The following is a 25,671-nucleotide window of genomic DNA, read 5'->3' as shown; positions in this document are numbered from 1 at the left end:
CCTACCAAAATCTAAAACTGACCCTTACCTTAACCCTACCTCTAACCGTAACCTTATTTTAAGTAATTCTGAAATAAAAATGTGTTTTGCAGGTCAGGAGTGTTTGTATAGCCTTTTCCAGCCATCACTTATGGCTGTAGCTATTGCATTAGTCCCTGAAATATGAAAGACACACAAAGATAATTACACCTTAGTTGCTACAAAGGAAAGGGAGAGAGCGGAAACAAAACAATATTTTATTCCAAGACCACATAAATGGCTAATGGCCAATGCTGCTTATACCAAATGTTCAGCTAAGCTACTGTAAAAAAAACTAACAGCATTTTCAAAAGACAAACTATCATACAATGTTTGTGGTTATCTGACCCATACAGACTGATTTGATACTGCATATGTAACATTTTCAATGTCATTTGACAAACACACAACTCAAAATAAAATTAAAAAACGGGGTAAAAAATAAAATCTAGGCTACTGACAGATTAGTTTTAAATTGAATAGTTAGATAAGATAACCTTACAAAAAGGGACCAAACCCCATAGAAGATGTTTATGTCCGTTGCAAATGCAGTGGGTTCACATTTGCACTATTCATGTCTGCAGTACTGGGAGGGAAGAGGTTAATTGTTGGTATAACAGCTGACTTGGTTTGGTGAAGGCGCTTTTATGCCACATTCACGTGCTAGTCAGAACTAGGAAACACGGAAATGTCCTACTTGCTAACTGGTTGTAGTTATACACGTGCCGAGTTCAACCAGTTAGCAAGTCGGAAATTTCAGAGTTTCCTAGTTCCGACTAGCACGAGAACGCATCGTCAATCACAAAACAGTCATCATCCGAAACCTCTGTTTTTACAGAAACGGCAGACAACCCGGTGCCCCTATCTGGGCCTACTGCCTTGTGGTCGTATACAGTTACATTCGTCGAAGTTTGAATGTTGAACGCCAGCTCCTTGTCACCATTCCTTCGAGGCAAGGAGTATGGGCTGGTCCCCTCCTTCCCTTTGCTGTGACCATTGAGCTGTTTGCCAGACGTCTGACCCAGTTCCTGCGCAAAAAAGGACGCCGCCATTGTGCAACGGTGCCTCTCGAGCAGCTTGACAGTTTGGAAGAGCTCCTGACACACTCTACACTTCAAGTATTTTGTTCCAGATGTCCCTGGAACGGGCTGCTGTGAGACCATATGCATCCCTAGCTGTAGCTCCCCATTGAACGGGTCAGGACAGTGCTGACGCTGGACAACCTTCTTAGCATACCCCGCGGGCTGTTTCCTGTTACTCAGCACTGTGGCAGTGGTGAATCTGGTTTCAGGAGTTGCCCGATAAGAGCCACACTGGTGGTGGCCAGGCTGGGGTGACTTGTTGTTGCTGAGCAGGAGCAACCCGCACCGCAGGCAGCCATGGACTTTATTTCTTGCATGAGTGTTGTGGTGCCATAAGAGTAAGTCTTTTGTTGCAAAGCCCAGTTCACAGTAGGCACACCTGTAGGGCTTTGTCCTACCAAACTTGCGCAGGGTCTCCACCAACACCACAGGCTGGAATTGGTGCCAGAGGTCCGTTGTTGGGGCACTTGGACCAGGTGGAGGCTTTGTGGCTTGTTGCATAGGGGCCAATAGCATCGGAGTTGGTGCAGGCACAGCCCAGCTTTCCTGCCCAGCCCAGCTTCCCTGCCCCGCCTTCAATACCAGCCTCGAAAGCTGCTCCTTGTACTCCCTCTCCCTCTGATATTGTTCCTTCTTTATGGTGCTATAATTAATTACGGTGTGGCCTGGTTCATGTAATCCGCTGTGGTCCATCATATCAACATACATGGAGAACTCTGTTCCACAGGAGCAGATGTAACCCGCCGCTGGACAAAAGTGATCATGAAATGACGTTTGGTCTGGAAAGATCATTTCACAACTAAAGCAAAAAGGGGGTCCACCATCACCAAGCTCCCTTTTCCCTTTCATATAGTTCCGCTTTTGCATCTTGACCAGTCCTTGATGCGATGATTCATGTAGAATAGGGTCTCTCTGGAGTGTCTGAAGTAACAAAAAGGATATTAGTTTTGAAAGCCTGTTCAACAGTACTGATTACAAATGATATATCCACAGGGAAGTATTGCATAAAAAGAGGAGCACATAATTCAGCAACACAACAGTAGGTAGCTGTAGGGTGTGCTAGCCTTTAGACTTAACTAGCTAACTTGTTAAGTAGTTGTGTGATATCGATAACTTCACTATATGTAGCAAGTTAGCTACATACTTATAGAAGCCAGCTAACACCTGGGTCGTAAATCATTATGAAACGTCGTCACCCAAAATTAAGCCCGGCGCTGGTCCATATTTGGGGGTCAGCCTCATCATGGACTATATGGCGGTCTTTGTTTCTTGGACCAGCGGGGTGTTCAAAAGCGAAAACCCAATCTGAAAACTATAGCTTAATAATAGATCGACACAAGTACTTATATTTGGTATATATACACACCTAACTATATAGCCAGCCAGCCAGCCTAGGAAATGTTTGTTAGTATAGTTAGCTAGCTAACGTTAGCTATCCATCCCCCAAACATAGCTAGCCTAGCTAACGTTAGCAGCATTACCTTACACCTGCGAGTCACTGCTGTCCACGTTCATATTACTGCCATTGATCATCTAAAATTCGGACATTTGTAATTTAGCTATGCTATTGCTACGTAGCCTTATTCATATTTCATAACCTTATAGGCTGAATTTTGGAACACGGCAGCGAGGTGGAAAATACAACTTACTTCGTTTCGTTGGCGGGTAAACTTGCAAATACAATGTAACACTGCCGCCTGTCGGGTTGGAGAATGCAAGTTGATTAGTTGAGTCAAAAAGGAAGAGGCGAAGCGAGAGGGATTACTCAGCCCAAAATAGGCCCTTTTCACGATGACGTCATCTAACTTCCGCCTTTCCGCGTAGCAGGTTAACTTCACTTCCGTTCGCCCGTAACCTGAGACTTCTCAACGAAAATACAACTGTTGACCACTAACTAGCAAGCTAGCTACTTGAACAAATTCCAAAAGGTACGTTTAAGTTAAATTAGTAAAGTTAAGAGTAATAATGTTTACGTATATGCAATGGTTTGTAACTTGCTAACGTTATTGTTAATTCATAATTGTTCACTGCCTTAGTTACTTAAAAGTGGGCTAACGTTAGCTAACAACAACTTAGTACCAGATACCGATAACGTTAAAAGGTAGCGTTACATTGCTGCCTGGCTGTAATGTAACAAGTTTACTTAGCTAGCTATCTAACCCTTTGTTAGGCAGTTAGTTTATTCATGAATGTATAGTAACTCACCTATTCAAATACTGTTGTGCATGATAGCTAGATAAATATTGATTCCTGGTCAAAGCTGAATGTTAATTTAGCTGTTTCTTTTCTCCCGGTGTCTGTATCGCAACAGTATCCCATCCAACACCGAAGCATGGCACAATCTTCGAGAAGATGCTATTGCAGTGTACCATTTTGTTCAAACAACAAACAGAAATTCCCGTATCTGAGTTTTCACGATTTCCCTGTTGATGGAGAAATACGTGCCCGTTGGGTGAGGGCGATCAGGAGAGATGAGGGACCAAGTTTTAAGATTCTTCGTGGGAGCACCTTTGTTTGCAGTCAGCACTTTCCCCCTGAGGATAGATACACATCGGCCAGTGGACGGATCCGTATTAAACAGGGATCAGTGCCGTCTAGATTCCACTGGAATGATTGGGGTAAGGATAGGTAGACAGCGTTAAACGTAATACTACTGTAATCCAATAATATATTACTTGTACAAAATGTTTAATAATTTAATCCTGATGCAATATAGCTGCTACATTTTGTCATTTTAGGGACTGAAAAGTGATTACCAAAATGTATCATGACAAGCATATGGTTAATTTCACACATATAGGAGGCGGCTCACAAGCTCGGGAGTCAGTTTACCAGCGAGCAAGAAAGCGTCTTGGTGTTGCTGTCCTGGATGATTCTGATCATGAGATGCCTGACAGCACAGAGGGTGCTTTGCCTGCAGTGACAAACGATCACGACTATGCCTGCCGTCCTTCTCCTGGTTAGTATTACAAATAAGAGTAACCATGTATCTGTTTGGCAAAAAAAGTAAAAGTATATGGCAGTTAAGTAAAAATACTATTTTATACTACGATTTGGAGTAACTGGTCTCTCTGTGAAAAGACTTGGCGTTTTAAACCTCATCCATCTTAGAAGCTTCTTCAGTTTTATTTATTGAAAATGGGATGGGATAGATGAGTAATAACTAACCTACCAACATGTATGCTTTTTCTTCCCCTTAAGGTAAACTGGACAGTGCTACTCAAAGAATTCGAGAGTTGGAGCTGCAAGTGTTGTCCCTAGAAATTGAGATCCAGCACCTGACAGTTAAGAAGCAGCATCCACTCCTTTTTAATTTTTGTGTCACAGATGAGGACTATCGCTACTACACACGATTCAGCTCAAAGGAGGTCTTCACTGTGTTTTGGGATTCTGTTTATCCCTCTGCTTCACGGCTTGTATACTGGTCTAAGGCACAGCAAACGGCACATGTGACACCTAGCCCTCACCGAAAACTTCCACTTATTGATGAACTATTTATGTTTCTGTGTCGTGTTGCAGCTGGGCTTCAGGAGAAACGAAGAACTTGTAGCCTTTATCAAGCTTCGATCTTGAAGTAAGGGACCACTTGTCAGCAAGTCGTTCTACGTCGTTAAGTCGTATTGGTGGCAGATGTGAAAGGGACTGGGTGAACTCCATAATGATGTGCTACTAGCTAAGCGTTCCTAAGCGACACCGGATGTAAACATAACCTGCATCGCGGCAGAACGGAAGTTGTCTGACGTCACGTGAAAAGGGCCTATCTGTCCACAATAACGTTACTTTTTCTTCTTCTGGTGGTTTTATGGAGGACTACATCCAAAAGTTGTATTGCCGCCACCAACTGGACGGTTTGAAACCCAAAATAAAATAAAATCCATACTTTGATTCTAACAATCCACCCTAATAAAAATAGTACATTGCCAAACAAAACAAAACGTCCACTTCTTCCTTCTTTTGGTTCTCCATATCTCCCTTCTCAGGCCGTAGGACCTGAGAAGGTGGTACGGCTTTGGCTAATATTCCATGTAAATCCTTTGCTGTGAAATCTTTCAGCCCCAGGAACCGCTCCGCTGCAATCACAATGATTTCAATCTTCCTAGATCTTTTCTCCATATTGGCAGTGCCATTTATCACCATTGTGATAAAGGCCACAAAGTCCACCTTTTTAACCTTTAAAATGTCAGGATCCTCTTGGTGTAAGACAATCCTGCAGCCTGCAATGAAGACCTATCCACTATCATGGACTCTTCTGGTGCAACATTCAAACCCTCAACCCTTTTCACAGCTTCTGCATATGAAATGCTCTGTACAACCCTGACTTTGGCCACCTCATTCTCCTTAACCCTTGTGGGGCATTCAGAAGACGTGGCTTCATGATTCCCACCGCAATTACAACATGTCACATTTTCTTCACTTTATAACACATAATATGATATTTTCCACATATTGTACATCTTGGCTTCTCCCTTCTGCAAACACTTTCTACATAACCAAAAGCTTTACAATGTTCACACTGCATTGTTCTTGGGATAAATGCTCTAACTCTGAGCTAACCGCACTTCATTAGGGAGACTCCATAAAAATAAATAAAAAAAGAACATAAACTCTTCACTTTTTCCCTATTCACCACTCGATTCATCCGACGTGCTTCAATCACTCCAGGAATATTTTTCATCTCTTCCAAATCAATTTCCCACGAAACACCAGATATAACCCCCTTAAGGGGTGCCCTGTTCCGAAGCGACACACACAACACTTCAAACTTTTCAAATCGATTAAGACACAACGCACTTTCCTTCTGATCCGCAGAATCACAAAACATCTAAACAAGCCCGCCTCTCGTGATCCTCATATCCTTCACTTAACCCACCAGTTTGGATAACTCAAATGGTTTCTTCAAGATTGGTACTCTGTTCAGCTGCTCCTTATTAACAAACCGTACTCCTACTAGATACGAAGGGTCATTCTCATCACTGTACCCTACTTTGCTCAGTTTTCCATTCTTTTGAACAATACTCCAATTCTCCCGCCATTGTATTCAGATTCCACTTCATCATCGGCTTCCGCCATCTTCAGTGAATCTCTCGTTCAGCTTCAACATTAATTACTTAGCAAGAGATACATTTTTGTATGGGGGTCAATGTCGAATTTAGTCAAGATAAAAATTAATAGCTGTTTTTATACATGTTTATTTGATCAAATAGAAGTTTCGTAATGCTTAGGTTGTAACAAGCGTACTGATATAAGTGTGATGCACGGGACATCCCGGCTACTTGGAGAAAAAACACTCCTGGTTATTCCTGGTGAAAATTGAGGCATCTATGTATATTTATGAAGCTAGCGTAGCATCTCACTCGCCATTGAATACAGGCGGTTGACGTTAACACCCCTAATTGCATATTCAAATAGATATTAAAACGACGATATGTATCCACCAATCCAAAGAGAAGAATAGGCGGGAGTTTGACAGCCCGCTGTTCCACTCTGTGGACAATAATCTCATTGTTAGGGCGGAGACAAGCATCGTGTCATTATATCCAGTATCTCTGGTTGAGTCTGGTAATGTGTGAATGAAGGGAAGAGGGGAGCTAGCCTAGTACAAATCATCCTGATCTCACGAGTTTACATTCCGTTCCGCTACACAGAACGTAAATTCGCGAGATCAGGATGGTTTGTACGACGCTAGGAAGAAGGCAAAGATTGGAAAAATGCTCAATTATCAACATATTCATTATCACACATGCATTCCTAAAAACAAGTCTGTGAAATATACAGTTTTTAGATGCTCCTTTTTAAGCTTTAATGGTCAACTAGTCAGTTATGGAGGACTAAAAGTGCCACAATTAAATAAATAAATACACCATTAAATAATTACTTAAATGTGTCATTAATTAATTAAAATTAGAATTAAATACATAAATGTGTTATTAAATGTGTCATTAATTAATTCAAATACCGATTCATTTTATGTAAAATACATATATAATAATTTCACTATTTACATTTACATTTCATGGTCCTGCGTTGGAGTGCTTCCTGAATTACTTAAAACTGTCAAACTGACCCATCAAAACTTGGTAGGCGGAACCTAACGCCTGATTGGTTACCCTCTGCATCAAGCCAAGACAAATCAATTCCGGATAATGTCAGCAGGTCCTGCTTCTACATCCTCTGCTAAGTTTAAAATGTCTCTAACCAACTCCCTGGAAAGTTCACGGAGATCCTCCATTGTCTCTATCCAGGTTGGCCTACTCTACTTCAGACCAAAGCAATGGATCAGACTAGATTCGCGTTAGCCCCGCCCACTGACTTTGATGGGTCAGTTTGACAGTTTTAAGTAATTCATGAATCACTGCAACGCAGGACCATGAAATGTAAATGTAAATAGTGAAATTATTATATATGTATTTTACATAAAATGAATCGGTATTTGAATTAATTAATGATACATTTAATTACACATTTATGTATTTAATTCTAATTTGAATTAATTAATGACACATTTAAGTAATTATTTAATGGTGTATTTATTTATTTAATTGTGGCACTTTTAGTCCTCCATAGTCAGTCCCCCTGTGGTCCATTTACATTTCACCAAATAGTACCAGTCTTTTAAATGGGAAGATTATGTAAATATTATAGCCTTTACCTCCTACTTCATTCGTGGCACACAAAAACGGATGTTAGCCCCCTAGAGTCGATTAACGCACCGGTGAATTAATCTAAATTACATTTAAAAAATGCCCATCAAAAGTCAGTTTAAACTAGAGATGCTTTTTCTTTGCATTGGCTGCATCTCAATCCGCCACATCCCCCAGTGTCGCCCTTCCGCATCTGCGGTGAAAGGGCTTGAGTGGTTGTCAGACCATGAGACATCCCGAAAACTGGTCTTCTCACGAAAACGTCTGTTGTTTGACCTACAAACTATTATGACCTCTCTTTGGAAAGGGGATACTCTCATAAACACCACAAGTGTCGAGATTCGTCTGAAGTCGGCAAGGTCGACTTCTGTTTGGTAGTGTCCGAACCATTTGGGCTACAAACTAATAGGACCCCACATAAAAAGCATTTTTTGCTTATGTTTTTTACGTACCAAATAAATTAAACATTCAATAGGTTACCATCGCATTGTTTACTTGTGTGGCATATTTCTTTTGTCGACATTAGGACATTTTACCAAGAAATGTTCTGTTTCCATCAGGCCTGTCATGAGTTTTTCTGTCAGGTAATTCATACACATAAAATGATTGGAAACCTTGTTAGTGACAATCAACTCAAATCTTTCATCTATTAATTGGGATTTATTAAAACAAGGAGCAACACACACTACATGCTATTTCCTATACATTTCTGTTTTGATGGAAGTGCTCAGATGCACTATACATACACACACACACACAAAAGTATGTGGACAACCCTTAAAATTAGTGGATTCGGCTATTTCAGCCACACCCGTTGCTGACAGGTGAATAAAATTGAGCACACCACCATGCAATCTCCATAGACAAACACTGGCAGTAGAATGACCTTACTGAACAGCTCAGTGACTTTCAACGTAGCACCATCATACGATGCCACCTTTCCAACAAGTCAGTTCGTCAAATGTCTGCCCTGCTAGAGCTGCCCTGGTCAACTGTAAGTGCCGTTATTGTGAAGTGGAAACGCCTAGCTCACAGAACAGGACCGCCGAGTGCTGAAGCGCGTAAAAATTGTCTGTCCTCAGTTGCAACACTCATTACCGAGCTTCCAGATCCAGTATGGAACATCAGCACAAGAACTGTTCGTCGGGAGTTCCATGAAATGGTTTCCATGGCCGAGCAGCCGCACACAAGCCTAAGATCCCCATGCGCAATGCCAAGCGTCGGCTGGAGTGGTGTAAAGCTCGCCGCCATTGGAGCAATGGAAACGTGTTCTCTGGAGCGATGAATCACACTTCACCATCTGGCAGTCAGACAGACGAATCTGGGTTTGGTGGATGCCAGGAGAACGCTACCTGCCCTAATGCACAGTGCAAACTGTAACGTTTGGTGGAGGAGGAATAGTGGTCTGGGGCTGTTTTTCAGGGTTCGGGCTAGGCCCCTTACTTCCATTGACAGGAAATCTTAACGCTACAGCATACAATTACATTCTAGATGATTCTGTGCTTCTAACTTTGTGGCAACAGTTTGGGGAAGGCCCTTTCCTGTTTCAGCATGACAATGCCCCTGTGCACAAAGCGAGGTCCATACAGAAATGGTTTGTCGAGTTCGGTGAGGAAGAACTTGACTGGCCTGCACAGAGCCCTGACCTCAACCCCACCGAACACCTTTGGGATGAATGGGAACGCCGACTGCGAGCCAGGCCTAATCGCCCAACATCAGTGCCCGACCTCACTAATGCTCGTGGCTGAATGGAAGCTAGTTCCCGCAGCAATGTTCCAACATCTAGTGGAAAGCCTTCCAAGAAGAGTGGATTCTGTTATAGGAGCAAAGGGGGGGACCAACTCCATATTAATGCTCATGATTTTGGAATGAAGTTCGACGAGCAGGTGTGCACATACTCTGTAGTGTATATTCACTTACAATTGTTTCCTCCACAATGCACTGATAGCTACCACACTTAAGATATAACCATCAACGTTTTTGCACAACCTAAAATAGCACTTGAACAATAAGTGGCACATTTTAATGATGGCTGAAGAGGAGTTAAAGGGACTCTTCAGGATTTTGGCAATGAAGCCCTTCATCTACTTCCCAGAGTCAGATGAACTTGTGGATACCATTTTTAAGTCTCCGCGTGCAGTTTTAAGGAAGTTGCTAACTAGCGTTAGCGCAATGACAAAGTCTACGGTAACTAGCAAAACTACCTCTAACTTCCTTCATACTTTATGCAGAGACATAAAAATGGTATTCATGAGTTTATCAGACCCTGGGGAAGTAGATAAAGGGCTTCATTGCCAAAATCCCAAAGTATCCCTTTAAGAACAAGCTAAGAACATCATTGCATTTTACAGCACAATACAACAGTTTACAACTATGACCATGAAAATAGGTTCAAGTGAGCAAGAAAAGTCTATTGCTAGACAGTGAAAATAGAATGAAAGTAGTATAGTACAATAAAATGATTATATGGTTACACAAGACATCCCTCAACTCAATAACCGATCTTGCAAAAACATTACTTTGCTAAAATCTTTGTTCATATATGTTCTCTTGGATTTTGATTTTCAGAGCATTCATTCTCATTATTCTGTAACCTGCGCTGTGTCTCCAGACAAAATGTAATGGACCTTTCTGCGGTGATCTTTCAGTGACCGGAGGCTGGGATAGAGGCGCTGGCAGATGAGGCAGCGGAACGAATTGGTCTGGTCATGTGTTTGCAGGTGTTTCTGGAGTCCCTCCACAGTGCCAAACCAGCGCACGCACACAGGGCAACGCATGGGCTTAAAGGCAGGTTTGCACATTCCATTTAGCTGGTGAAACTTGAGGCTGAGGCCATTGGGGAAGTCCATGCTGCAGCGAGAACAGTGGTTTGCCTTCGCTGAAACGGCACCTCTGTCACCTTTGCACCGATTCCAGGAGAGGTGCTTTAGCAGCGCGCCCCGACTGCAAAAGGTGTTGCTGCATCGTATGCACACACTGCGCGGCTGCTGCTTCCTAGGCTTCCGCAGAGGTTGTTGATTTGGCTGAGGGCGCTGCGCTGGCAGAGAGTGTTGCGGAAGCGCAGGTCGCTGCTTTGGCAGGGGCTGCCGACGTTGACGTGGCTGCTGTGGAAACCTCAGCAGTAGAGGTGGAGAGCTCTGCGGTTGCATTCCCCCGTACATCTGGTGCCGAGGCTGCATGTGCACTTGTAGGTGGACTTCATAGTCTGCCCAGGAACTCAGTGTCTCACCACATGTGGGGCAGGTGTAGGACTCCTGTGCATGCTTTTGCAAATGCTCTAGGAGGAGCCGTGGGGAAGTGAAGCCTGCCCCACACTCACACGTCACTCTCCTGGGGAGAACATTGGGCAATGACATAATACCCCAATTTGCCCCATTATCTTCCTGACTTTTACTACTTTGTGCCCCGAGACGTGGTGGTGCCTGGGCTGCTGATATGCACTGTTGTAAATGTCCATTATCATTCCTGGCCACGGTTCTACTTAACTGGCACTTCTTCCTATGAACCAACATGTTATCTTTGCGGTTAAAGCTCCTCCCACAGACATAGCAATCGAATTGGAATTGACCCTTGTTAACTTTCTGTGCTACAGCCCCGTAGGTAGATTGTGGCAGAAATGACCTATTTCCACACAGCCTTTGATGCTTTTTTAATGTGCACCCTCGACTGTAAGTTTTCTGACATCTATAGCAGGGAAAACGTCTAGCACCGTCTTTTATGAAATAAGGCACGCCATCCTTGGTGGACTCGACATTACCCTGAGAAATAGGTTCTTGTAGCATTAAATCATCGTCGTCTTCTGCATCTACTGCCTCAATCAGCACGTCGATCTCAGAATCATCTAAAGGCATTGTCCATTCTCCATCTCTCCCTCCTTGTTTAAAACTACCTGCTGCGTTGTCCCCTTCACCTACTCCATCTCCTTGCTGTAGTGTCGCAGATCCTGAATCAATTTCTCCTGGTGTTACATGTTTGGAAACTTTGGGATCGAAGGATGAGAAGCTTTTAGGTGAACCGGACCAGAGCAAATCAGTAAACTGAGGATGTTGCCTTGCAGCAATCACCTCCTCCTTTATCTGACGAGTGATGTCAGTGCCCACACCAATGCTTTTGGAGATCAGAGGCCTCTGGTTGATGCCTGTGACAGGCTCCCTTGCTTTAATGTTTGTCCCAAATGCAGAAGGATGGGGTGGCCCCTGACACTTGTGCACATTGAGATTATACCTACGGGCATAGCTGTGCTTGCACACTTGACAAAAGTATGGCGTCCTAGCTTTAACATTTTGGAAGCCTCTTTGCTGTTGTTGCCTCTTTTGCTTTTGATTATGGAATGATGCAGTCTTGTTGATAGAGGGGTACTTACTCCCCACTGAGGTAAGGTGCTGGGGAGCCAGGGGACAGATGTGGTTGACTGGCAGGGGTGGTTTTCCAATCATCAGTTGTTTACAGTGACGACAACACTTCACTATCTCTTTCCTGTGTAAGGCATGATGCACTGTCAAGCTGTCCAAATCCTGAAAAACTCTCCGGCAGCGGCCACATTGATATCTCCCCTGTGTGGCCCTATTGCTAGAATCAATAAGCTTTTGGCGGGTCTCAAGAACTACCACCGGGCAGAAGGTCTGAGTCAAAGATATGATACCACTACTGCTAGATGGACGGGTTATTGTCTTTGCACCAGACTTTGTAAGCAGGTGTCGTAACTGGCCAATAGTTGGCCCTGCTGTGGATGCTGCTGTTTGTTTGGATTCTGTGGTTACCTCCACTGGTATAATTTCTCTTTTGGGGACCACATGTCTCTTGTGTCTTAATGGGTAATGTTGAGCAGGTTGAAAACGTTTCATGTAGGCATTTGCTATCATCTTCATTATTGTCTTATTCTTAGGTGCGCCGGCATCTTCTGAAGCTACGCTGCTTGTGACGGGACAGTCTGTATCCTCAGGAGACTCATCCTGGACGGATTGTGCCGAGGGTTCCTGTGCAGTAGAGATGTTCTCAGGTTGGTCAAGCCCTTCAGGCTGTAATTCTTGCTCACTTGGGCCTGGAGGTCTGGTTAGGGCAATAAATCCCTTATTTGTATAGACTTCAGGAACGGTGAATGTGCTATTAAGCGGTGGGAGAATTGAACTAGGTATGACAGGAGAAAGGGGTGAGGAATGAGAGGGGGGACTGAGGCCCAAAATGGTTTGGCTATGGGTTGGCTGAGGGGAGACTGGTTGGGCAGGTTCAACCAGACTGCATTCTCCTTGGCTCAAATATCTGGCATCAGTCTCCTGGGTCTGCTGCTGGGGGGTTGAGACATGAGATCTTTTATGCTCAAGCATTTCATTAAAGTTCTGAAACTCATCCCCACAATCACAGATAAAAAGAGAGGGAGCCGGGGTCTCAGGTAGTGCTTTGCAGCAGTGCTGGTCTAGGAGCTCATTGTTTGAAAACACTTCACCACAGTGAGTGCAGAGAGGCTGCTTCTCAGATAGTGGTGGTTGCTTGTCATATTGAACTGCATGAGAAGCTTGGTGCACCAACAAGGATGCCAATCCAGTAAAGGTGGCTGAACAAGCCACACAGCGATACATTTTAGGGGATGAGGTGCTTCCCTGAAGGCCAAGCATTGTGGCACAAGACCGTCACAGTACAAAGGGGGGCTCAGGTGTCCTCAACTGGCTGATCTTGGGTTGTCAGTTTCCTGAAAAATGAAGAAAACATGTCAAGAATATATTATCAAATTATCTCCTCAAACAAAGTATGTGTAAAATTAGTAAATCTCCAAACTCAATCCAAGCTAAATAAAGTTTACAGATACAGTATATACACCTCATTTCTGAAACTATTGACCAAATGACCTAGCCTACATTCTTATCTGTAATTCAATATGCTCCTCCACAATCTCAGCAATGATTTTATAATTAATATAGGTCCACACAATAACACTTCGGCTACACTGATGTCATGAGGATACCTGGGCCACCTATTAAGATGAGCCTTTTGTTCAGTAAATCAGGTAATAAATTAGGTGAAAAGGAAACTGGAGTGCAACTTTCATTTCAAGTGATTAATAGATATGATTCATGTATAGACTGGATCAGTGGCGTAGGACGCACCCCTGCGAGGCTCCCCCCCAAAAAAATATTTAGAATGACAGAAAAGTAGCTTTTAAACTACAAAATTCTCAACCTCAAGGCAAAACCTGTAGAATAGCATGAGATTACCTATAAAACTGCAAAACAAATTCTCTGCCCAATGTCAAAATGTGTAGAATTGCAAGTAGTTGCCGGTTTTACTGAGAAGGGTGTGATTGCAGCCCGAAATTCTGGGCGTTCCTGCACGTGGGCATTCCTGCATCTGTAGGAACCCCTCTTTATACCTCTATTGGTCCATTTTTAAGCAAGGACTCCGGTACACAGGTGGGGGCGAGACCACTAGCTAGCTGGTACACCGGCAGACAGTGTCCTTCGCACCGCCTGCCGAGCACTGCTTTCCCACAGTCCTGTTAACGTTATGGTGAGGGCGTTTGTTAATTTATTACATCACTTCCTTACAGCTTTGATAAAAGAGGGGTGGGGTGGCTGGTATCCGTTACAGCTGCTATCCAACGCATCAGATTACAAATACCTTTAAGCTAAAACATAGCACATTAATGATGCAGGAACACCCCAAATTACGGGCCGCAATCACACACTATTGGTTTTCCTAAAAAACTGTTTTCCTTTAAAAGGACATTGTGGCGCTTCAATTGGTCAAAAGCATTGGGACGTCAGAGTATTTGCATAAAGTTCAGTTTCCCCAACTTCGGTCCCGCCCTTTTCACGCTCCCTCGCCCATGCTCGCGTCGCCCAACGGTCCACAAAATGTCCCTCCGTAGGAAGGCGGGGGTAATTTCGTGAATATTCATGATTCGACACAGAATCCGTTGGGTGATTGGTTGAGCCTTCTTGAGTGCGTGAGGTAACACAGATGCTCTACAGCGCTGTCTGTTTAGCTAGCTCGTGCCACTGGCATGAGCAGTTAGCGCCAACCGAACAATTTGGGAAAAGCTACTTTAGCTGGTAATAAATGAAATCCTCACCAGCTAGCTACCAATCGATTTTAGTTTCACTGTCCGATCATGCACTTATTACCTTCCCACAAACGGTCTGCTACGTGTTGCTTGATATGAGCAAGTTAACCCAAAAGAATAGGACATGCATCCACGACAAGGTTTCTGTTAGGAAAATTTGGCGCTGGACAACATGACCGGCAAGATTTTAATTTACCGGACATTTGAGAAATGTACCGGACATCCATATGCACGCATTAGGGCGTCCACCCACGGTGTTCAAAATCACATTTAGATTATTGTAATTCATCTTAACAATAGAAATTAGCCTGTAAAATTGTAATATAAAAGTAGAACGATGTTCTTATACCAACATGACAGGTTTTATTGAAAAGCAAAACATAGCCCGCTGCGTCTTCATCCCTACTATAAATCATAAATGAAAATCATTTAAGAAAAAAACATTTAGCCAAGAAGCCTACACAGGAATACAATTTTAAAATATTATATTTGTATAAGATAATTTGCTAACTACCCATTTGTATGAAAATGTTCATTAATAAATAAAAAAAACACAGCTGTTTTCAAATACAATCTAAGCCTCTAATTTAATTTAGCCTAGGCAGTAACATTTTAATTAGGCCTAATAAATAACAAAACATGGCCGTCTACGAACACCAGCCGGTTATGGCTGAAAGGGATCCAGCTTTTGTCAAATTAAACATCAGATTAGATTTTCGTAGCAGGTTGATTCACGTAACACACTTATGAAAGCACTTGTTAACAAAGCTCAAATTACACTGAACAAAAATGTAAAGTGTTGGTCCCATGTTTCATGAGCTGAAATAAAAGATCCAAGAAAATGTCCATACACACAAAAAGCTTATTTCTCTCAAATGTTGTGCACAAATTTGTTTACATCCCTGTTAGTGAGCATTTCTCCTTTGCCAAATTAATCCATCCACCTGACAGGTGTGGCAAATCAAGAAGCTGATTAAAATGGTTCTCCTCAGACTTGACTGCCCTTGACAAGCACAAAAACAACCTGTGGGGTACTGCATTAGCATCGAACAGCCCCCGCGATATGCAACTTTTCAGGGACACTGTAAAGTCCATGGAGAATAAAAGCACCTCCTCCCAACTGCCCACTGCACTGAGGCTAGGAAACACTGTCACCACCGATAAATCAACAATAATCGAGAATTTCAACAAGCATTTTGCTATGGCTGGCCATGCTTTTCACCTGGCTACCACTACCCCGGCCACCAGCTCTGCACCCTCCGCTACAACTTGCCCATTCCCCTCCCGCCTCCTTCACACAAATTCAGACAGCTGATGTTCTGAAAGAGCTGAACAATCTGGACCCTTTCTTTCTCAAATTAGCCGCCGAAATTGTCGCAACCCCTATTACTAGCCTGTTCAACCTCTCTTTCGTAACGTCTGAGATCCCCAGATTGGAAAGCTGCCGCGGTCATCCCCCTCTTCAAAGGGGGTGACACTCTAGATCCAAACTGTTACAGACCTATATCCATCCTGCCCTGCCCTTCGAACGTTTTTGAAACCCAAGTTAACAAACAGATCATCGACCATTTTGAATCCCACCGTACCTTCTCCGCTATGCAAGCCGGTTTCCGAGCTAGTCATGGGTGCACCTCAGCCACGCTCAAGGTCCTAAACGATATTATAACCGCGATCGATAAAAGACAGTACTGCGCAGCCGTCTTCATCGACCTGGCCAAGGCTTTCGACTCTGTCAACCACCGCATTCTTATTGGCAGACTAAATAGCCTTGGTTTCTCAAATGACTGCCTCGCCTGGTTCACCAACTACTTCTCAGATAGAGTTCAATGTGTCAAATCGGAGGGCCTGTTGTCTGGACCTCTGGCAGTCTCTATGGGGGTGCCACAGGGTTCAATTCTCTGGGCCGACTCTATTCTCTGTGTATATCAATGATGTCGCTCTTGCTGCTGGTGACGCTCGGATCCACCTCTATGCGGACGACACCATTTTGTATACATCTGGCCCTTTATTGGACACTGTGTTAACAAACCTCCAAAACGAGCTTCAATTCCATACAACACTCCTTCCGTAGCCTCCAACTGCTCTTAAACACTAGTAAAACTAAATGCATGCTCTTCAACCGAACGCTGCTTGCACCCGCCCACCCGACTAGAATCACTCCTCTCGACGGGTCTGACCTAGAGTATGTGGACAACTACAAATACCTAGGTGTCTGGTTAGACTGTAAACTCTCCTTCCAGACTCACATTAAGCATCTCCAATCAAAAGTTAGATCTAGAATCGGATTCCTATTTCGCAACAAAGCCTCCTTCACTCATGCTGCCAAACATTCCCTCGTTAAAAGGACTATCCCACCAATCCTTGACTTCGGCGATGTCATTTACAATGGATGTAGTCTATCATAGTGCCATCCGTTTTGTCACCAAAGCCCCATATACTACCCACCATTGTGACATGTACGCTCGTTGGCTGGCCCTCACTACATATTCGTCGCCAAACCCACTGGCTCCAGGTCATCTATAAATCCCTGCTAGGCAAATCCCTGTCTTATCTTAGCTCACTGGTCACCATAGCAACACCCACCCGTAGTATGCGCTCTAGAAGTTATATCTCACTGGTCATCCCCAAAGCCAACACCTCCTTTGGCCGCCATTCCTTCCAGCTCTCTGCTGCCAATGATTGGAACGAACTGCAAAAATCTCTGAAGCTGGAGACACTTATTTCCCTCACTAACTTTAAGCTTCAGTTGTCAGAGCAGCTTACCGATCACTGCACCTGTACACAGCCATTCTGAAATTAGCCCACCCAACTACCTCATCCCCATATTGTTATTTATTTTGCTAATTTGCACCCCAGTATCTCTATTTGCACATCATCTTTTGCACATCTATCATTCCAGTGTTAATATGAAATTGTAACTATTTTGCACTATGCCTATTTATTGCCTTACCTCCATAACTTACTACAATCGCACACACTATATATATTTTTTCTGTTGTATTTTTGACTTTTTGTTTACCCCATATGTAACTCTGTGTTGTTGTTTTTAATCGCACTGCTTTGCTTTATCTTGGCCAGGTCGCAGTTGTAAATGAGAACTTGTTCTCAACTGTATTACCTGGTTAAAAAAAAAAAAACGGTATGATCATTACACAGGTGCACCTTGTGCTGGGGACAATAAAAGGCCACTAAAATGTTCTGTTTTGTCACAACACAATGCCACAGATGTCACAAGATTTGAGTGAGCATGCAATTGGCATGCTGACTGCAGGAATGTCCACCAGAGCTGTTGCCAGAGAATTGAATGTTCATTGCTCTCCCATAAGCCGCCACCAACATCATTTTAGAGAATTTGGCAGTACGTCCAACCAGCTTCACAACCACAGACCGCGTGTAACCAGCCCAGGACCCCCACATCCGGCTTCTTCACCTGCGGAATCGTCTTGAGACCTGCCACCCAGAGGGATGATGAAACTATGGGTTTGCACAACTGAAGAATTTCTGCACAAACTGTCAGAAACCATCTCAGGAAACCTCATCTGCGTGCTCGTTGTCCTCACCAGGGTCTTGACCTGACTGAAGTTCAGCGTTGTAACAGACTTCAGTAAGCAAATGCATACCTGCGATGGCCACTGGCATGCTGGAGAATTGTGCTCTTCATGGATGAAACCCGATTTCAACTGTACTGGGCAGATGGCAGACAGAGTGTATGGTGTTGTGTGGGCGAGCCGTTTGCTGATGTCAACGTTGTGAACAGAGTGCCCCATGGTAGCGGTGGGGTTATGATATGGGCAGGCATAAGCTACGGACAACGAACACAATTGCATTTTATCAATGGCATTTTGAATACACAGAGATACCGTTACGAGCAGTGGTGTAAAGTACTTACGTAAAAATACTTTAAAGCACTCCTTAAGTGGTTTTTGGGGTATCTGTACTTTACTTTTTATATTTTTGAAAACTTTTACTTCACTACATTCCGAAATAAAATAATGTACGTTTTACTCCATACATTTTCTGTGACACCCAAAAGTAATCCTTACATTTTTTATGCTTAGCAGGACAGAAAATTGTCTAATTTACGCATCTATCAAGATAACATCCCTGATCATCCCTACTGCCTCGGATCTGGCAGACTCACTAAACACAAATGCTTTGTTTGTAAATTATGTCTGAGTGTTGGAGTGTGCCACTGGCTATCTGTAAATAAAATAAAACAAGACAATTGTGCCGTCTTGCTTGCTTGCTTAATATGAGGAATTTGAAATGATATATGCTTTTACTTTTGATACTTAAGTATATTTAAAACCAAATACTTTTAGACTTTTACTCAAGTAGGATTTTACTGGGTGACTAACTGTTCCGAGTCATTTTCTATTACGGTTTCTTTACTTTTACTCAAGTATGACAATTGGGTACTTTTTCCACCACTGGTTATGACATCCTGAGGCCCATTGTCGTGCCATTCATCCGCCGCCATCACCTCAGGTTTCAGCATGATAAAGCACGGCCCCATGTCGCAAGGATCTGTACACAATTCCTGAAAGCTGAAAATGTCCCAGTTCTTCCATAGCCTACATACAGGGAGGGAAAAAAGTATTTGATCCCCTGCTGATTTTGTACGTTTGCCCACTGACAATGAAATGATCAGTCTATAATTTCAATGGTAGGTTTATTTGAACAGTGAGAGACTAAAAAAATCCAGAAAAACGCATGTCAAAAATGTTATAAATTGATTTGCATTTTAATGAGGGAAATAAGTATTTGACCCCTCTGCAAAACATTACTTAGTACTTGGTGGCAAAACCCTTGTTGGCAATCACAGAGGTCAGACGTTTCTTGTAGTTGGCCACCAGGTTTGCACACATCTCAGGTGGGATTTTGTCCCACTCCTCTTTGCAGATCTTCTCCAAGTCATTAAGGTTTCGAGGCTGACGTTTGGCAACTCGAACCTTCAGCTCCCTCCACAGATGTTCTATGGGATTAAGGTCTGGAGACTGGCTAGGCCACTCCAGGACCTTAATGTGCTTCTTCTTGAGCCATTCCTTTGTTGCCTTGGCCGTGTGTTTTGGGTCATTGTCATGCTGGAATACCCATCCACGACCCATTTTCAATGCCCTGGCTGAGGGAAGGAGGTTCTCACCCAAGATTTGACAGTACATGGCCCCGTCCATCGTCCCAATAATGCGGTGAAGTTGTCCTGTACCCTTAGCAGACAAACACCCCAAAGCATAATGTTTCCACCTCCATGTTTGACGGTGGGGATGGTGTCTTGGGGTCATAGGCAGCATTCCTCCTCCTCCAAACACGGCGAGTTGAGTTGATGCCAAAGAGCTCCATTTTGGTCTCATCTGACCACAACACTTTCACCCAGTTCTCCTCTGAATCATTCAGATGTTCATTGGCAAACTTCAGACGGGCATGTATATGTGCTTTCTTGAGCAGGGGGACCTTGCGGGCGCTGCAGGATTTCAGTCCTTCACGGTGTAGTGTGTTACCAATTGTTTTCTTGGTGACTATGGTCCCAGCTGCCTTGAGATCATTGACAAGATCCTCCCGTGTAGTTCTGGGCTGATTCCTCACCGTTCTCATGATCATTGCAACTCCACGAGGTGAGATCTTGCATGGAGCCCCAGGACGAGGGAGATTGACAGTTCTTTTGTGTTTCTTCCATTTGCGAATAATTGCACCAACTGTTGTCACCTTCTCACCAAGCTGCTTGGTGATGGTCTTATAGCCCATTCCAGCCTTGTGTAGGTCTACAATCTTACCCAGACATCCTTGGAAAGCTCTTTGGTCTTGGCCATGGTGGAGAGTTTGGAATCTGATTGATTGATTGCTTCTGTGGACAGGTGTCTTATATACAGGTAACAAGCTGAGATTAGGAGCACTCCCTTTAAGAGTGTGCTCCTAATCTCAGCTCGTTACCTGTATAAAAGACACCTGGGAGCCAGAAATCTTTCTGATTGAGAGGGGGTCAAATACATATTTCCCTCATTAAAATGCAAATACATTTATAACATTTTTAACATGCGTTTTTCTGTTTTTGTTGTTATTCTGTCTCACTTTTCAAATAAACCTACCATTAAAATTATAGACTGATCATTTCTTTGTCAGTGGGCAAACGTACAGAATCAGCAGGGGATCAAATACTTTTTTCCCTCACTGTCACCCATTGAGCATGTTTGGGATGCTCTGGATCGACGTGTACGACAGCGTGTTCCAGTTCCCACCAACATCCAGCAACTTCGCACAGCCATTGAAGAGGAGTGGGACAACATTCCACAGGCCACAATCAACAGCCTGATCAACTCTATGCAAAGGAGATGTGTGACAAAAAAATTGAGGGAACATTGCTTATGAGGACCATGCGTTTTTAACGTGAGTAAATATAGAAACACGCACAGACACTAATGTCCCAGCAGCTTGAGGATTCATTAGCCTATTAAGTATATTTGCCTTTGAAGTTTGAGCACATCGACTGGTATTTACATCAATGAATAAAAAGCATTATTTAGCAATGGATTTTAAAATATTTTTCAGGACAATTTGGCTGAGAATTGATATAGTTTTAATTTTCAGCCAAAAGCCAGCATTTACCTGCTAACGGAAACCCAGCTATATTTCAGTAATTAGTCATGCTCCTAAATGCGCTGGTCAGTGTCTTAAAGCAAACTAATTGTCAGTTATTGTTGCCCGTGGTGTAATCATGTCTAACCAGTTGGCTAATGTAGCCTGTGTGCCATGAGCAGATACACTTTTGAAGAGATGGAATCATATTACCGCACATTGAGTACGTTGCTCATGCGTCAATGGGCCGTGCGGTGCATTCTGGACGGTTCTGGGACAAGGAGCACTCTCCTTCAAGGAGTGAATGGGAGTAACTTGGGCACTAGCTCAAAAACCCAACATTAGCACGAATTTCTACAACAAGAAGTACAACATTACAAATATTTTCCGATATGTTAAATAATTAACTTGTGCTCAGTAATATCGTATAGCTTTGGGAATCGTGACATTACGTACTTTCGAGGAAAATAAGCAGGTTTCTCAACTCACACCCTGACTTTGAGAAGGGATTGCATGATGATTAGCTTAGCAACTGCGTGACGCAGCATGACAACATGAACGCGATTGGTCGACAGTCTGCTCGGTGAAGAGTTATGCCGAATTCAAGACAACTGGGAACTCACCCCGCAAAAAAAACTAGTGACGACTGGGAAAAAACGTTTTTAATTCCAAGTAGGAAACTAAGGCCTCTTTCTAGAGCAGACTTTCCGACCTGAAGATCACTACGATTTTACAGTTTTTCTTCTTCAGAGTTCCCAGTTATCTTGAAAGCACCATTATAAGTTCCTCCACTCATTGCCCAATGGGATTACTATCTCTAATATCTCTGCCGTGAGCTCCCAAGTCGAGATAGCTGTGTCTTTTGGTGTCACAAGTTGGCTACTGCAAGGCCAGTGTGAGACAGCATACTAGCTATCCTTCTAAATGAAGTGGTTACTGGATAAACTAGCTAGGAGTTGAACATATATGGCTGAAAACAAACTAGTAGCCAGTTATTGCCCATGATGGAAACCAGAGGAGGAGCTATAGGAGGATGGGCTCATTGTAATGGCTGGAATGGAATTAATGGAACAGTTTCAAACATCAAATATATGGAAACCACGTTTGACTCTGTTCCATTGATTCCATTCCAGCCATTACATTGGGCCCGTCCTCCTATAGCTCCTCCCACCAGCCTCCACTGGTGGAAACGCATCTAACCCACTGGCTCCTGAAGCGCCTCTCCCCATAAGCTCCCAAGTATAGCTAACGTTAGCTCACTGGCATCGCAAATTAGCACTTCGCTAGCTAGCTGAGCTGTTTTAGAAGAAAACGGATGATATGAATCAAACACTGTAGCTAGCTAGCAAGCCCTCCTCGTTATTGGGGCGTGGGAATGTCAGATTTGTATTTACATTTTATGTTAACATTCATTGAAATTGGTGGTTACTACTGATTTCAGATCCGAGGCGAGAGAAATTGTCTGCCATGTTTTGTAAGGGCTCAGAGTGATGTCATGCACTCAAGAAGGCTCAACTTATCACTCCACATGTTCTATGCCAATACTCATGAAGATTCATGAAATTGCCTCCCGTTTCTGCAGGAACGTCCGCCCCCTCGCATCCCATTGGTTCCTGCATGAACCCCCCCTCGAGAAAGACATCTTCATGCCAGTGTTGCCAACTTAGTGAGTTCAGACCCCTCTAGCGACACATTTTCAAAAAAGCGACTAGCGACAAATCTAGCAACTTTTTCTGGTGTTATTGGAGACTGACGTGAAAGCACGTATCGTTCTTACTCTTCTCAACGAGCAGCGGGTGCTGCCATGGGCCCCACCCCTGTCCCAAAGCACTCACAGGCGGCCCAGTCATCGCGCAGCAGTCCCTCCCAGCTGCAGTCAGAGCAGGAGATGTTCCCCCCTCCGCGTCCAGACTGCAAATGAATCGCGCATGTGGGAAGCCGCCGCTGGCTGATGTAAATGTAGGGTGTTTTTTACTCACTTTTTGTCTCTCCCACAACGTTATTCCTCTCTCCTACAGCGTCCATCACAATTACATGCACATGGCAAATTATGCAAATTAGGTGATGACGTCATTTAGCGTCTTTTAGGACAGCCAATAGGTACTTTCCTTACTGAGGAGTTGGCAACACTGCTTCATGCTTGTGTGACACTTTTGAATGTGGTTCAAAAGGGAAATAAAAGTATTATCTGAGTTTTTCACTCCAGACTGCTATGTACCGGAGTCCTCCTTACTAGCTGCCCTCACCGTCGTTAACATAACTGCGGGAAAACAGTGCCCAACAGGCGGGGGCGAAGGGCAGTGTCTAATGGTGTCGCCCCCTGCCGTATGCTAGCTTGCTAGTTAGCGCCACCGTGTGCTAGCTAGCTTCCTGCTGTGTACCGAGTCCTCCTTACTAGCTAGCTAACACAGTGTCCTTCGCTCCCGCGTGCCAAATACCTGCCCTCGCTGTAGTTAACATAACTGTGGAAAAACAGTGCCCGACAGGCGGGGGCGAAGGACACGGTCTACCAGTATACGGCTAGCTACCGTTGTCGCCACCCGGCCCTTCTTCTGGGGGGTTTAATCGGCTGTTGGATTCTATTGTGCATTACAACCACCTACTGTACTGGAGCGCCCCCCCCCCCCCACCCTTCCCAGCTTAAAAATGGGATTCCTGCAGATGCTCCCCGAATTGCAGGCCCTTCTTGGAAATTTCGCCAACGGTCCCCGCCCACTTTGCTTCCTTTCATTTAAAATGAATGGGGCTCGGTTATTTCATGCTAGGTGGATTTCAGGTGTTAGAAGTTATTGGCTACATGGAGGGATAAAGCATTATTTTAAGATATTTATACAGAAGTCAAGAAAAACGCAGGGCCCTGATATCAAGAAATAAACCATATGCATCTGATTTACTGCAGATCAACACGTCTTCATTGCATAACACAATCTAGTAAAATGTATCGACTTCCCTAAAATTATGCACCTGATGACAAGAGCGCGCTAAAAGAAAAAAGAAAACATGCATGATTGCAATTACATTTGTTGTTGTAGCAAATCAGCGCTTCACGCCATATTGGTGGGTTATCTATAGCTTTATAATAATCCATGACATGTCTAATGTAACTAATTAGCAAACTAGCTAATTAGGTAAATGTTTGGAGAGTACATACCTACCAATCAAACTAAGCAGCTATACACGTTTAGAAATCCCACGAGTTTTCTGTAGCGCAATTCAATTCGACGATAGCAGACGTAGCCAGCTAACGTTAGCTACACAATCAACCATTGCATTCGCTGACTAGTTCCAGAAATTAGTGATCCAACTACTGCTTTTAAACTATAGCTAGCTAACAAAAACGTCTGTATGTGCGGTGTGTAGTTGAGAACAAAATTACCTAGCAAAAAAAAACATGCATTGACGATGTCCAAGAAAGCGTTTGAGAACAAAAGCCAGCTAGCTTGCCAACTAGCTAGCCTTGCTAACAACACACCATAATGTGGTTAGGTAACGTTAATGTGACACGACATCTTTCAATACAATTCTTCCAGATGATTGTGAAAGTTTCGCTTATTACTCATAACAGGACAAATGAACATATTGTCAAGTTGTCTGCTAAATGACGTAAATGTGGAAAAATGCTAACGTTAGAAAGCACAATTTAGGTATGTCATTCTGAAATGTCCTCGTCGTTCAATGAAAACGACAATATATTTAGTAAACTCACCATCAGTAATTATCGTTTCTTACAGTATTTTGTGTCATCCAAGGCTACTTTCGTTCAGTATCGATTAATTTGCAAATTTTAGATGTATTATTTGTAGCCACGCTGCTTTTCGGGTCGTGCATTCCGTTGATGTGTGCTGCTACACAGCTGTAGAAAAGAGGGGTGCGTTCCAGGTGGTCTTCATCACCAGTCGCGCGCATACGTTATTTTTCATCGGTTATGGTTACGTTAAAAACGGACTGGAACGTAACCAGTCGCTCTGGGGGCGTTTTTTTCTAATTCCTCCCAACGAACTGGGTAGCAGACTGCTGTAATCTTAGAACATTTCGCCCACTAGAGACTCGGAGTCAGAGGGCTAAACCCAAACTCATAATGGCATACTGATGGGAACTGTAAATAATTATTCAGGCCAAAAACGGCGCTTAATGTAAGCCTCTATAACTTTATTCTATAGCCTACTTTTTGTACTTCAATTTGATGGCGACTCAAATCAACAATATACTGAGAAATGTAATCCCTGCACATTATACCATCGAAACTGGAGTACTTTATATTTACTATTGAGATGTTTTTACTTCCGTTTAAAATAGACAAGGA

At 43.4% G+C, this 25,671-nt stretch overlaps 2 protein-coding genes across 3 annotated transcripts; both read right to left on the bottom strand.

Moving 5' to 3' along the window:
- Positions 1–222: 222 nt before the first annotated feature.
- Positions 223–2,866, bottom strand: LOC121542374 (zinc finger protein 84). 2 transcript variants are annotated; one of them, XM_041851776.2, is made up of 2 exons: positions 2,750–2,866; positions 223–2,021 (listed from the first exon to the last, which is right to left on the bottom strand). In XM_041851776.2, exon 2 carries the CDS (start codon positions 1,965–1,967, stop codon positions 795–797), a length of 1,173 nt encoding a protein of 390 aa, XP_041707710.1. In that variant the 5' UTR covers positions 1,968–2,021; positions 2,750–2,866; the 3' UTR covers positions 223–794. The 2 variants fall into 2 exon arrangements, with proteins under 2 accessions (XP_041707710.1, XP_041707711.1); XM_041851777.2 differs by lacking the exon at positions 2,750–2,866 and adding an exon at positions 2,582–2,743.
- Positions 2,867–9,988: 7,122 nt separating this feature from the next.
- LOC123480951 lies at positions 9,989–25,244 on the bottom strand. Its single transcript, XM_041852370.1, has 2 exons — positions 25,075–25,244; positions 9,989–13,427 (listed from the first exon to the last, which is right to left on the bottom strand). The coding sequence occupies exon 2, from the start codon at positions 13,351–13,353 to the stop codon at positions 10,324–10,326; it is 3,030 nt and encodes a 1,009-aa protein (XP_041708304.1). The 5' UTR covers positions 13,354–13,427; positions 25,075–25,244; the 3' UTR covers positions 9,989–10,323.
- Positions 25,245–25,671: the final 427 nt, after the last annotated feature.

Source organism: Coregonus clupeaformis, unplaced genomic scaffold (assembly GCF_020615455.1).
Source record: "Coregonus clupeaformis isolate EN_2021a unplaced genomic scaffold, ASM2061545v1 scaf1640, whole genome shotgun sequence".
NCBI classification, from domain to species: domain Eukaryota; kingdom Metazoa; phylum Chordata; class Actinopteri; order Salmoniformes; family Salmonidae; genus Coregonus; species Coregonus clupeaformis.
The sequence above is the reverse complement of the archived record's forward strand: the minus strand, read 5'-3'. Positions and strand labels throughout refer to the sequence as shown.